General features: G+C 51.5%; 1 protein-coding gene across 3 annotated transcripts in view; it reads left to right on the forward strand.

Annotated features, from left to right (window-relative positions):
* Positions 1 to 12,046, forward strand: part of P4HB (prolyl 4-hydroxylase subunit beta) — a 16,342-nt gene extending 4,296 nt beyond the window's left edge. Inside the window, exons 3-12 of one of the 3 annotated variants that reach the window (XM_021713564.1) lie at positions 637 to 770; positions 963 to 1,100; positions 7,064 to 7,168; positions 7,339 to 7,464; positions 7,765 to 7,965; positions 8,368 to 8,488; positions 8,626 to 8,807; positions 8,974 to 9,060; positions 9,879 to 9,987; positions 12,018 to 12,046. In XM_021713564.1, the coding sequence (XP_021569239.1) occupies positions 637 to 770; positions 963 to 1,100; positions 7,064 to 7,168; positions 7,339 to 7,464; positions 7,765 to 7,965; positions 8,368 to 8,488; positions 8,626 to 8,807; positions 8,974 to 9,060; positions 9,879 to 9,959 (1,175 nt within the window). In that variant the 3' untranslated portion in view covers positions 9,960 to 9,987; positions 12,018 to 12,046. Of the gene's footprint in view, positions 1 to 636; positions 771 to 962; positions 1,101 to 7,063; positions 7,169 to 7,338; positions 7,465 to 7,764; positions 7,966 to 8,367; positions 8,489 to 8,625; positions 8,808 to 8,973; positions 9,061 to 9,878; positions 10,830 to 12,017 lie in introns of those variants that run through there. The other 2 variants (XM_008060421.1, XM_021713565.1) reach the window with 2 other exon arrangements.

Here is a 12,046-nt window from a genome sequence, read left to right on the forward strand (position 1 = left end):
ATAAATCAAAAAATCAGCCGGGCATGGTAGCGCGCACCTGTAGTTCCAGCTACTTGGAAGCCCAAGGCGGAAGGATCGCCAGAGCCCAGCAGGTCGAAGCTGCAGTGGCCAGGACCGGCCACTGCACTCCAGTCTGGGTGACAGAGTGAGACTCCAACTCAAAATAAATAAATAAATAAATTAGCTAGGCATGGTGGCACTCACCTGTAGTCCTAGCAACTCTGGAGGCTGAGGCAGGAGAATTACTTGAGCCCAGGAGTTGGAAGCTGCATTGAGTTATGATAGCGCCACTGCACTCCAATCTTGGTGATGGAGCAAGATCCTGTCTCAAAAAAAAAATGTAGAGGAAAATTTTAAAAAGGCAACGTAACTGGGGAAGAAAATGGCTTCTGACCCTGTGACCCAGAGAGAACCACCCTTCCAACCCTCCCTTTAAACACAACCACCGTCTCACACACACTGGGATATGGGAGGTGGGCAGACAGGGCCCATGCCTCTTTGGTGAGAGAGCCTCTTCTTCTAGGTGTTTAGTCAGGTGTTCTTAGCTTGTTTGGCAGAGAGTAGAGATAGGAATGGGCCTGGCAGGGTGGGGCACTCCCTGTTTGAGAGTGGAATCTACATTTGTTTGGGGTGTAGCTGGCAGAGAGGCTGATGACATCGTGAACTGGCTGAAGAAGCGTACAGGTCCAGCTGCCACCACCCTGTCTGACAGCGCGGCCACAGAGTCCTTGGTGGCGTCCAGCGAGGTGGCTGTCATCGGCTTCTTCAAGGTAGAGGCTTCAGAACTTCAGTCTTCTTATTTTCTGTCGTGGTTGAAGGAGGGGGTCCCTGTGGCTTGTGGCCAGCAGCTCTGCATGTGTCCCCTTGACCTGGTTATGCCGTGTCTGCCCTGCTACTATCCTAGGCAAGGGTGCTTCAGTGTCAGGGTACATGGCTACCTCTGATTCTCCCTCCTCTTCCAGGACGTGGAGTCGGACTTTGCCAAGCAGTTCTTGCAGGCAGCAGAGGCCATCGATGACATACCGTTTGGGATCACGTCCAACAGTGATGTGTTCTCCAAGTATCAACTGGATAAAGATGGAGTTGTCCTCTTTAAGAAGGTGAGCTCCTGCTGCTGCCCTGGGGTAGTTCAGGGGCTGGTCTGCAGGGGGTAGTGTTGCTTTCTTTATTGCTGGGAGAACCTTGCCCCGGTGGCCTTGGACTTTTGAGTAAGGTCTGCTCTGTAGCTTTACAGAGTCAGACTGTGGGAGCTGCTGACACTGTGGCCTTTGTAAAACTTAGCCTTGGGTCTTTTGGCCAGTTTCCTGCCACTAGTGTGTAGCACTTCATAAAAAACAAAAGTGGATCTGCTTTTGACTCTTAGCTTTCATTTTTATTATATATGTATTTATTTTGACTCGGAGTCTTACTCTGTTGCCCAGGCTGGAGTGCAGTGGCATGCTCATGGCCACTGCAACCTCAACCCGCTGGGCTCAGGCGATCCTTCCGCCTCAGCCTTCCAAGTAGCTGGAAGCACTGGTATGCACCACCTCACCTGGCTAATTTTTTGATTTATTGTAGAGATGAGGTCTTGCCAAGTTGCTCAGGCTGGTCTCGAATCCTTGGGCTCAAGCAGTCCTCTCACTTCCACCTCCCAAAGTGCTGGGATTACAGGTGTGAGATACCGCACCTTGCTAGCTTTTTTTTTTTTTTTTTTTTTTAGATTATGGTAAAACATACGTAAAGGTTTGCCATTTTAACCATTTGCAAGTAGAATTCTATGGCATTAATTATATCCATAGTGCCATGCAACCATCACTTCTATGTATTTCCAGAATTTTTCCTCACCTGAAATGAAAACTCTGGAGTGTTAGTTCTCTGGGAGCATTCCCACCTTACTGACACACACACCACCTGTGCCTCTAAGGATCCAGACTCTGAAAACTATCCATCCCAACTGTGTGTCCCTCTTCTTGGGAAAAGTGTCTCCCTGTTACCAGGACACAGAAGGCTTCATGTTTGTACAGCGCTACTGATAGGCCTGTGGGTTTTGCCTTTTATTCTGTCCCTTGGCAGGTGGGGCTGAACCTGGATAGGGGTGATGGCAGTTAGTGCCATCCAGAGGGCAAGACATAGCGTGAAAAGGACCTGCAGAATGAGGGACAGGAATAGGACCCTTGACTCCTGTTCTGTTTTGGTCCCAGTGGGAAGAAGAGCATTTTAGAGTTAGCAGTGTAGTAAACTACATGGTCTGAATGGGGCAGCTGCTTGATTTGGAGACAGTGTGGCCTCAGTCTGAGGTGCTGTGTACGTGCTTCCTGAGTGAAGTGGCGTGGTGGGCTGGGTTAGTAATTTGGAGATGAGAAAGGGATTGGCTTTCTGCAGGACACGCGAAGCATCTAGTCCTTTGCTGGGACAGGAAGGGTGGAGCCCTCTTCCTGGTGCACTCTGGAGCATGATGGCGTAGGTGGGTTGGGACAGCTTTCTTTCCATGTCTTTGTCACTTAGCTATTTCTGTAGCCCCTTCTTCAAGATAACTTTAAGATATTCTATTCAGTAGAAATCCTCACATTATTCTGTAAAGGAACTAGAATTGCTAAATCAGTCCATTGTCATTGCACAGGTGAAAATTAAGCACCTAGCCAGGCTCAGTGGCTCAGCCTATAATCCCATGCCTTGCAAGGCTGAGGTGAGTGGATTGCCTGAGCCCGTGGGTTCGAGACCCACCTGGGCAACTTGGTGAGACCTCATCTCTACAATAAATAAAAAACGAGCTGGCGTTTTAGCGTGTGCCTGTAGTTCTAGCTACTTGGAAGGGTGAGGTGGAAGGATCACCGGAGCCCAGCAGGTCAAGGCTGCGGTGGCCGGGAGCGGCCACTGCACTCCAATCTGGGTGACAGAGTGAGACTCCAATTCAAAAAAAAAAAAGAAAATTAAGCACCTGACTAGAAGAGACCCATGAAGTGTTAAATGAGATTGAGGAAATGAAAACTCTTGGGGTGTTAAAGAGAAAGTCCTGAAGTTCATTCTACAACTCAGGTCCTGAGGGAGTTTCTCTGAGGCCTGTTGAAACTTGCAAACCCTGTTTCCTTATTCAGCCCACACAGTTCCTTCCCTCTCCTTGATGTTGGGAGCAGCCGTTGCGCACTGTGTGGATGGTTTCCTGGTCATATGTCCTTGAAGACTGGCAGGATTGTTTCTTGGTTGCCTGCAAAGCATCCAGCACATGTATCTCATCTATGTGAGCTTACTACTTGTGATTTTTTTTTTTGCCTCGATTCTCTGGTGTTCACTCAGGGCTGGATACAGGCAACCTGCTTGGATCTGGTACCAGTTGGTTGTGGTGCTTTCTTGTCCACTGAGTCGCCTGGTTAACATGGCTATCACAGACAACCTCGAGCAGAAGCCCAGCAGAGCCGTGGACTTTGCTTCCGGCTTTGCTGTGCTGTCTGGGTCAGTAGGGGACACGTTTGAGGTCAGAAAGCCAGAGTTCTCTCCATGGCCAGGAGTAGGCCAGTTCCAGGGCTGTGGCTGCTGTTGTGCCTGCGTTCTCTGACTTCTCTGTTGAATTCATCTTTTAGCCGTTACTTATTCGTCTTCCTTTGGTCTGTTAACCCAGTTCCTTAAAGTGAGCTGGGCCTTCCTGTCTGTCCTGGGCTAGTATGGGCAGCCTGGTTGAGCCAAATACTTCCTGAAGAACAGGGTGATTGCCATTTACTCTTTCCCCCAGCAAAGATAGAGGGTAATAAGCAGGGTACTGAGGCCTGGTGAAGCCCCAGCTGGGGCCACTGGTGACTGACCATGGGTGTGAGAGCTGATTGTCTTTATTTATTCTGATATTTATTCATTTTTATAGTACTCCACCACCAGCCTGCAGCATCAGGCCTTTTTATGCTGTTTGTCATTGTGGCCTGGCAGACAGAGGTGACCTCCACAGCCAGAGATGCAGTGATCTCTGCCCATGGCCTCAGGTCTCCTGCAGCCGTCCCCTGCTAAATGGGACTTTTTTTTTAAACCAAAGTAGACTGTAAATGAATGTATTGTGGCCACAATACCCAAAAGATTGCAGGCCCCAAGACAGGTGCAGCAGCTGTGTTCTCCTGGCTTCTCAGCATGAGATTGTATAGGCAGCACTCGGCACTCTGGAGGGAGCCAGGCCCATTGTTCTGCAGGCAAGTGGTGTTCTGTTTGCCTGTAATCATGGCCCAGTCCAGCTGCGGTGGCTCACTCCTGTAATCTCAGCACTTTGGGAGGCAGAGGCGAGAGGATTGCCTGAGCCCAGGGGTTCAAGACCATCCTGGGCAACTTGGCAAGACCTCGTCTCTGTAATAAATCAAAAAATTAGCCGGGTATGGTGGTGCTTGCCTGTAGTTCCAGCTATTTGGAAGGCTGAGGTGGAAGGATCGCCTGAGCCCAGCAGGTAATAACACTCTAGCCTGGGTGACAGAGTGAGACTCAATTCAAAACAAAACAAAAAAAGATTTATTATATTAGAAATTAGAGCTGGTTGGGCACGGTGGCTCATGCCTATAATCCCAGCACTTTGGGAGGCCAAGTTGAAAGGATTGCCTGAGTCCACAGATTTGAGACCAGCCTGGCAACTTGGCAAGACCTTATCTCTACAATAAATAAAAAAAACTAGGCAAGCATGGTGGTGCATGCCTGTATTTCCAGCTACTTGGAAGGCTGAGGCAGAAGATCGCCTGAGCCCAGCAGGTAGAGTCTGTGGTGGCTGTGAGCGTGCCACTGCACTCCAGCCTGGGTGACAGAGTGAGACTCCAACTCAAAAAAAAAAAAAAAAAGAAATTAGAACTGAGAAATATATGTAAATATATATATATATATATATTTTTTAGAAAGCAGTATTTATTGAGAGGACAGAAAAGCTCCCACAGTGGAAGGGAACCCAAAAGGGTTGCACGAGAAATATTAAAAAGCACTTATTTATTTATTCATTCATTTATTTATTTGAGTTGGAGTTTCACTCTGTTGCCCAGACTGGAGGGCAGTGATGCTCATGGCCACCCCAGTGTCGACCTGCAGAGCTCCAGTGTCGACCCTCTGGGCTCCAGTGATCCTTCTGCCTCAGCCTTCCAAGTAGCCAGAACTACAGGTGTGCACTACCATGCCCAGCTTAATTTTTTTGGTTTTTTTTTTTGAGTTGGAGTCTCACTCTGTCGCCCAGACTGGAGTGCAGTGGCCACTCCCGGCCACCGCAGCCTCAACCTGCTGGGCTCCAGCAATCCTTCCGCCTCAGCCTTCCAAGTAGCTGGAACTACAGGCGCGCGCTACCACACAAGGCTAATTTTTGATTTATTGTAGCTATGAGGTCTCGCCAATTTGCCCAGGCGGGTCTCGAACCCGTGGGCTCAGGCATTCCACTCACCTCAGCCTCCCAAAGGTGCGGGATTACAGGCTGAGCCATCGAGCCCGGCAGCTTAATTTTTTATTGTAGAGATGAGGTCTCACCAAGTTGGCCTGGCTGGTCTCTAATCCGTGGGCTCAGGCAATCCACTCGTCTTGGCCTCCCAAAGTGCTGGGATTACAGACTGAGCCATCAAACCTGGCCCATTTATTTTAAAATAATGACAATAAGCCCATTACATGTAGTCATAAATAACATCTTTATGAAAATTAATCTCTCCCAGACAAGCACAGTTGAATGGTAAGAGTCGTGTTTGGCTTTCTTCTGGTCTCTCTCATGTATAGCTTATTGGGAGGCAGCTGGGCTTTCTTCCCTGCCCTCATCCTGTCATGACATGGCAGGTGTGGCAGCTTGGCAACCCTGCACCATGTGCTCATGAGAGATTGAACCAGCAGGGGCCATCCATGTGTGATTGTGAAAGGTAGATTTTTTTTTTTTCTTCGAGTTGGAGTCTCACTCTGTCGCCCAGACTGGAGTGCAGTGGCATGCTCCCGGCCACCACAGCCTCCACCTGCTGGGTTCCGGCAATCCTTCCACCTCAGCCTTCCAAGTAGCTGGAACTACAGGCTCATACTAATTTTTTAGTACAGGCTGGCTAATTTTTTTGATTTATTGTAGAGATGAGGTCTCGTCAAGTTGCCCAGGTGGGTCTCGAACCCGCGGGCTCAGGCAATTCACTCACCTCGACCTCCCAAAGTACAGGATTATAGGCTGGGCCACCAAGCCCAGCTGTGAAAGGTAGATTTGATCAAGCAGACGCCGGGGAAAGGGTTGGGGCCCGGAGTGTGGACCACATTTCTTTTTTTTAATAATTAATCAGTATTTTTTATTATGGTTTTGTGGGGTACAGTTAAGGGTTAGGTGTACAATTACGTTTCATTCAGGCACCCTGTTGATAAGAGGTATTTTCCCAGCCCCAGACAGATATTTGCTACTGTTAATCCCATCCCCCTCCCCCCCGTGTGGACCACATTTTGAGGGCTGTTGTCTGAAGAACTTGGAAATGAAGAAGGTGACATATAAATCCCAACAACATCCCCACATACAGGAGTTAAGGGCTCTTGGGCCTATGGGCAGAGGCTGCTGCAGCTCTGATGACTTTTGGTCTGTGGGCAGCCACTGCTATCACACTGGCTCTGCACCCCCAGGAGGTCAGGTGAGCTTCTGGCCCCTGGGTGGCTGCCCCATGCCTGAGGAGCATGCCCTCCATGGTGACCATACTGTCTCTATTCCCAGAGGACACTGGTGCCATTCCGCCACTGCCCCCAACCCTTACCAACCAACACCGTGCCCCCAACCAACACTGTGCTTTGTGGAGAAGCAACAGTGAGCACAGTGGGTGAGCCTCCTCATCCAGCCTGCAGGGACAAGGTCCAGTAGCATCTGGGGCTGTCCTGGCCTCACTCACTCTTTAGTCAGGGCAGCTGGAGGATTATGAGTTGTGGATGTGAAACCAGCTTTTGGACTTACTAGTGGCCATAGGGCCATGGCAGAAACCAGTCGAGACTGTCCTGGGACAGGCGTGTGCTGTCCCCACTACTGGGACCTGTGGCTCCAAACCCCACGGGAAAGTGGGCTGTACTTGGCCAAGTCTGGAGTAGCTGGGGCCCTGGGACCACACTCAAAGCAGTGAAACTCAGGCCTCCTTTCTATTTGCAGTTTGATGAAGGCCGGAACAATTTTGAGGGGGAGATCACCAAAGAGAACCTGCTGGACTTCATCAAGCACAACCAGCTGCCCCTCGTCATCGAGTTCACTGAGCAGGTGTAGCTTTCATACTTTCTGTGACCTGAGGGGGGCACAGGAGAGACGTGGGGGTATGGGAGGTCCTAGTCACCACTGTGGTCCATCCGGCCTTGGGGTCACTGGGAGAACATACTGCATCAGTAGCTTAGATGATGACTCAGACCCAGTAACTTGAATTTGTAACACAGACAGCCCCGAAGATCTTTGGAGGTGAAATCAAGACTCACATCCTACTGTTCCTGCCCAAGAGTGTGTCAGACTACGATGGCAAACTGAGCAACTTCAAAAAAGCAGCTGAGAGCTTCAAGGGCAAGGTGAGCTATTCTCATGTGCTGCAGCTCCAGGGTGCCAGGGAGCAGCATGGCTCACCCCAAGGCAGCAGAAGCTTCCAGCCTACCCACGGTACCTCCAAGGCTGTTTGCCAAGGCTTACTCCTTCAGGAGAGCCTGCTCCTTGGGGTCTGGACATAGGGAGAGTTGGCCAGGCCAAATCTCCTGCTCTAGGCTTGGTTGGGCAGCCCCATTCTAAGTGAAGCAATGAAATAGAAAGCAGAGGTGCCACTTCAATACGCCTCCTCCCCAGGGCCTGTCTCAGTGTGCCTTTTCTCTCCCAAGATCCTGTTTATCTTCATCGACAGCGACCACACTGACAACCAGCGCATCCTTGAGTTCTTTGGCCTGAAGAAAGAAGAATGCCCAGCTGTGCGTCTCATCACGCTAGAGGAGGAGATGACCAAGTACAAGCCTGAGTCCGACGCGCTCACTGCAGAGACGATCATGGATTTCTGCCACCGCTTCCTGGAGGGCAAAATCAAGGTGTGGGCAGATCCTGGGCTGGGGTCCTGGAGGGTCCTGCGCTGGCCCATGGCTGGCCTCTTGGGGCGAGGCAGCTGCCTTTGGGTCTCTGGTCTTCCTGTGGCTTCATCCTCAAAGTAAGATCCCAAGGACAGCCCTGAGGCAATGTGAAGATCACCGTTCTTGTCATACCTTGGGAATCTAGAGAAGCCTCTGTGCACCTTGCAGAAGCTTCCAGACTGACAGGGGTGCCGTCTGCCTTTGCTCAAGGGCCTGCCTTGTGGGCCTAGCCCTCCCTTTCTGGGTTTGTGGCACCTTCAGCTTCATTGGCCTCCACCCTGAGGGTTCCTGAGCCCCAGCTGGGGTGGGGGTCTCTGGGCCCCCAGGCTGTGCTGCCTCTCACCACGGTCTATCTGCCGTCAGCCCCACTTGATGAGCCAGGAGCTGCCTGAAGACTGGGACAAGCAGCCCGTTAAGGTGCTCGTCGGGAAGAACTTTGAAGAGGTTGCTTTTGATGAAAAAAAGAATGTCTTTGTGGAATTCTGTAAGTGATGCCACTTTAGCTATGCAGATCTGTCTGCTCCACCTGGGGCAGCTTGTGAAGTGTGCGGAACTCCACGGGAGCCTGCCCTGTGCGGTTTTGTGGTCCAAGAGAGACCCTCAGAACCACTTTCTTTTCAGATGCCCCATGGTGTGGTCATTGCAAACAGTTGGCTCCCATTTGGGATAAACTGGGAGAGACATACAAGGACCATGAGAATATCGTCATCGCCAAGATGGACTCAACAGCCAACGAGGTGGAGGCCGTCAAAGTGCACAGCTTCCCCACACTGAAGTTCTTCCCCGCCAGTGCGGACAGGACGGTGCGCCTTCTGGACATGGATGGGACAAGTGGGAGGGGCCATCGTCCCCATGCTAGCCTAGGGCCAGAAAAGAGTCGGGTGGGAGGAGAGCTGTGGGGTCCTTCAGAAGCCTCTGCCTTTCTGTGGGGAGGAAAAGCCCTGTGCGCCTCATCCCTGTCTCCTGCAGGTCATTGACTACAATGGAGAGCGGACGCTGGATGGTTTTAAGAAGTTCTTGGAGAGTGGTGGTCAGGATGGAGCAGGGGATGATGACGTAAGTGGGACTTGGCTTAGGAAGTTTTTCACACACACACATCATAGAATCCTCACATCCTGCACACTTGGACTCACATGTCCACCCCAGCCCACTGGCTGACATTTGCTAATATGAATGCTCGCTAGTCCCTGTGTGAGGCACAGGAGAGCAGGTGTGGGCTTGCCTTTGGGAGTTGTCATGTCCCTGTCAGCACAATGGCACCGTGCAGTTGGGGCCAGCAACAGTGGCAGTGATTCTGCTGGGGGAAGTAGAGGGGAGGTCAGGAGAATATTGTGGGGGTTAGGATGGGGAACATAGCATGACACTTGAGGAAGGGAGTGGGGGAGCAATCAGCTTGGGCTGGCAGGGCTCGCTGGGATATACTGGTGCTGTGGGAAGTGGACACGGGCTGGACGCTGGGGGCTGGAAGAGGGTGACTGTCACCCCAGTAGTCACTATGCTTGAACTCTACACTGGGGCTGTGTTCCCTGCCAGGATGGCCCTCTGCAGGCTCCACAGTGCCAAGCTGGGAGGCGCGCATCAGCCCCCACCACGCTCAGCAGAATGATCCAAGGCTGGGCTGGGCATCCTAACACGAGGGAAGCTTCCTTCCTCCTGGCCCACAGGCAGCAGCTGCCCCTGCCAGCCCCACTCTTCTTGGGAAGAATCCTATCCCTGCACCTCAGAAAGATCAGAATTGACTGCTCAGGTGGCTGGTGGCCATGTCCAGTGTGGCCACTGGTCCCCAGCATGTGCAGCACGGGGTGCTTGGTGCTAGCCGGCCTCGAATGGCCACTGCAACAACCGGCCCTCCCTCCCCTCTTCCTGCATCACAGGATCTAGAGGATCTAGAAGAAGCAGAAGAGCCAGACATGGAGGAAGATGATGATCAAAAAGCTGTGAAAGATGAACTGTAACATGCAAAACCAGACCTGGGCACCCAGCGTGACACCTTGGTGGGCTGCACACCCAGCAGCACGCACCTCCAGAAGCCTGCACCCCTCCCTGCAGGAGGCACCGTCGGAAATCCAGGGAATCTTCTGAAGTAACACTTCATTCTAACACACGTGTAAATTTAAACCTGTCTCTTCCTTTTGCTTTTCAATTTTTGGAAAGGGATTTATCTCCAGGGCAGCCCATCTTGGTGGGCTTTTTCTTTTTTAAAAAATTGTGATGTACTTTTTTGTACACAGTTTTGTCCAGAGTGCTTGCTAAAAGTGTCTTGGAACCTTATGCTGGTAACGTCTCCTTCCCGTTTGAGAGGTTTATACTATCACTTAAAAAATTCCATCTGTGGGATTTTCGACATTTTTCGACATCAGGGTATTTGTTCCACCTGGGCCGGACCTCCTTGGAGATTCCTGTCCCCTGTGTGGGGAAGGACGGAGCCAAGTTGGACACGGTCACTGTGCACCACCTGCCAGTGTTGCCATGACTGCGCATGGCTCTTGCATTTTTTGGTTAATTAGAGACTTCCGGATCCTGTCTCAGTGTGAGCCCCACAATTGGAGGAGGGACCGGTGGTTGCTGGCTCTGGGGCCCAGGACAGCCCTGGGCCGTTCCCGCTTCCCTCCTTGTGCCAGCGTTCCTCATCCTGTCATGGGCTCATTGCTCTGTGACCGCTGGGTTTTCTCCAGCATGGCCCGTGGCTGCTCTTGACTCCCAGGCTGGGAAATGGCTAAGGGTGCTGGGGCCGAATCGCACCTTGTCAGTTCTTCAGGCATTTCTATCACAATATGGAATTGAACACATTGGCCAAATAAAGTTGAAATTTTACTACCTGTCCTCACCTCTGCTTTATGATCTTGCCAAGCCATGGGGAATTGGGCTGGAATTCCTATGCTGGAGATCAGGCAGGCTTTGGGGATTTGCTGAGAGACTGGCTACTGAAGCACGGTGCAAATGAACACAGAAACAGCCCTGTCTCCCAGCCACGGCTGTAACACGCATGTCCAGAGCAGTGTGGATTTTCGGGTCACCCAATGAAGGACACACTCATGCTGTGCTGGGAGCTGGTTTACTGAGACTGGCATTGGGTATCTGGCTGTCACTGCTGGATGTGGACTCAGGTGGAGCCACTCTAGCCACAGGTAATGCGGGTTAGGTGCGGTGGCTCACGCCTGTAGTCCCAGCACTTTGGGAGGCAGAGGCAAGAGGATTGCCTGAGCTCGGGGGTTCAAGATCAGCCTGGGCAATTTGGTGAGACCTTGTCTCGACAATAAAAAAAGCTAGCCAGGCATGGTAGCACATGCTTGTTCCAGCTACTTTGGAAGACTGAGGTGGAAGGATTGCCTGAACCCAGCAGGGTGAGCCTGTGATGGCCATGAGCATGCCACTGCACTTCAGCCTGGGTGACAGACTGAGATTCCAACTCAAAAACAAAAACAAAAACAGGCTGGACGCAGTGGCTCATACCTATAATCCTGGCACTTTGGAAGATGAAGGTGAGAGGATTGCCTGAGCCCATGGGTTCGAGACCAGCCTGGGCAACTTGGGGAGACCTCATCTCTACAATAAATCAGAAATTAGCCAGACATGGTGGCGTGTGCCTGTAGCTCCAGCTACTTGGAAGGTTGAGGTGGAAAGATCACCTGAGCCCAGAAGGCAGAGGCTGTGGTGGCTGTGAGCGTGCCACTGCACTCCAGCCTGGGTGACAAGAGTGAGATTCCAACTCTAAATAAATAAATAAATAAATGTAATTTGGCTCAACTTAGACTTCATGTAGAAAAGTCCAGCTTACTTAGACTTCATGTAGAGAAAAGCACATTGAGAGAATTGATTTTTGCAGGCTGGAAGCTGCCAGGGTGTGTGCAGCGTTGGGGCCATGGCACCTCTGAGCCTAGATCTGTCCTTCCCACAAGCATGGAACTCTGGAGCTCTGCAGTGCCTGTGGGTCCCTCCACGGGGGAATCCTCCAGAGGGGCCATCAGGGCTCAGGGTGGTCTGTGCCCCAACCCTGACAGCAGGTGAGGAAGGAGAGCCTCTGGGATGTCCCCAAAGGAGG

Source organism: Carlito syrichta, unplaced genomic scaffold, assembly GCF_000164805.1.
Source record: "Carlito syrichta isolate Samal-C Ts95f unplaced genomic scaffold, Tarsius_syrichta-2.0.1 Scaffold304603, whole genome shotgun sequence".
Taxonomy (NCBI): Eukaryota; Metazoa; Chordata; class Mammalia; order Primates; family Tarsiidae; genus Carlito; species Carlito syrichta.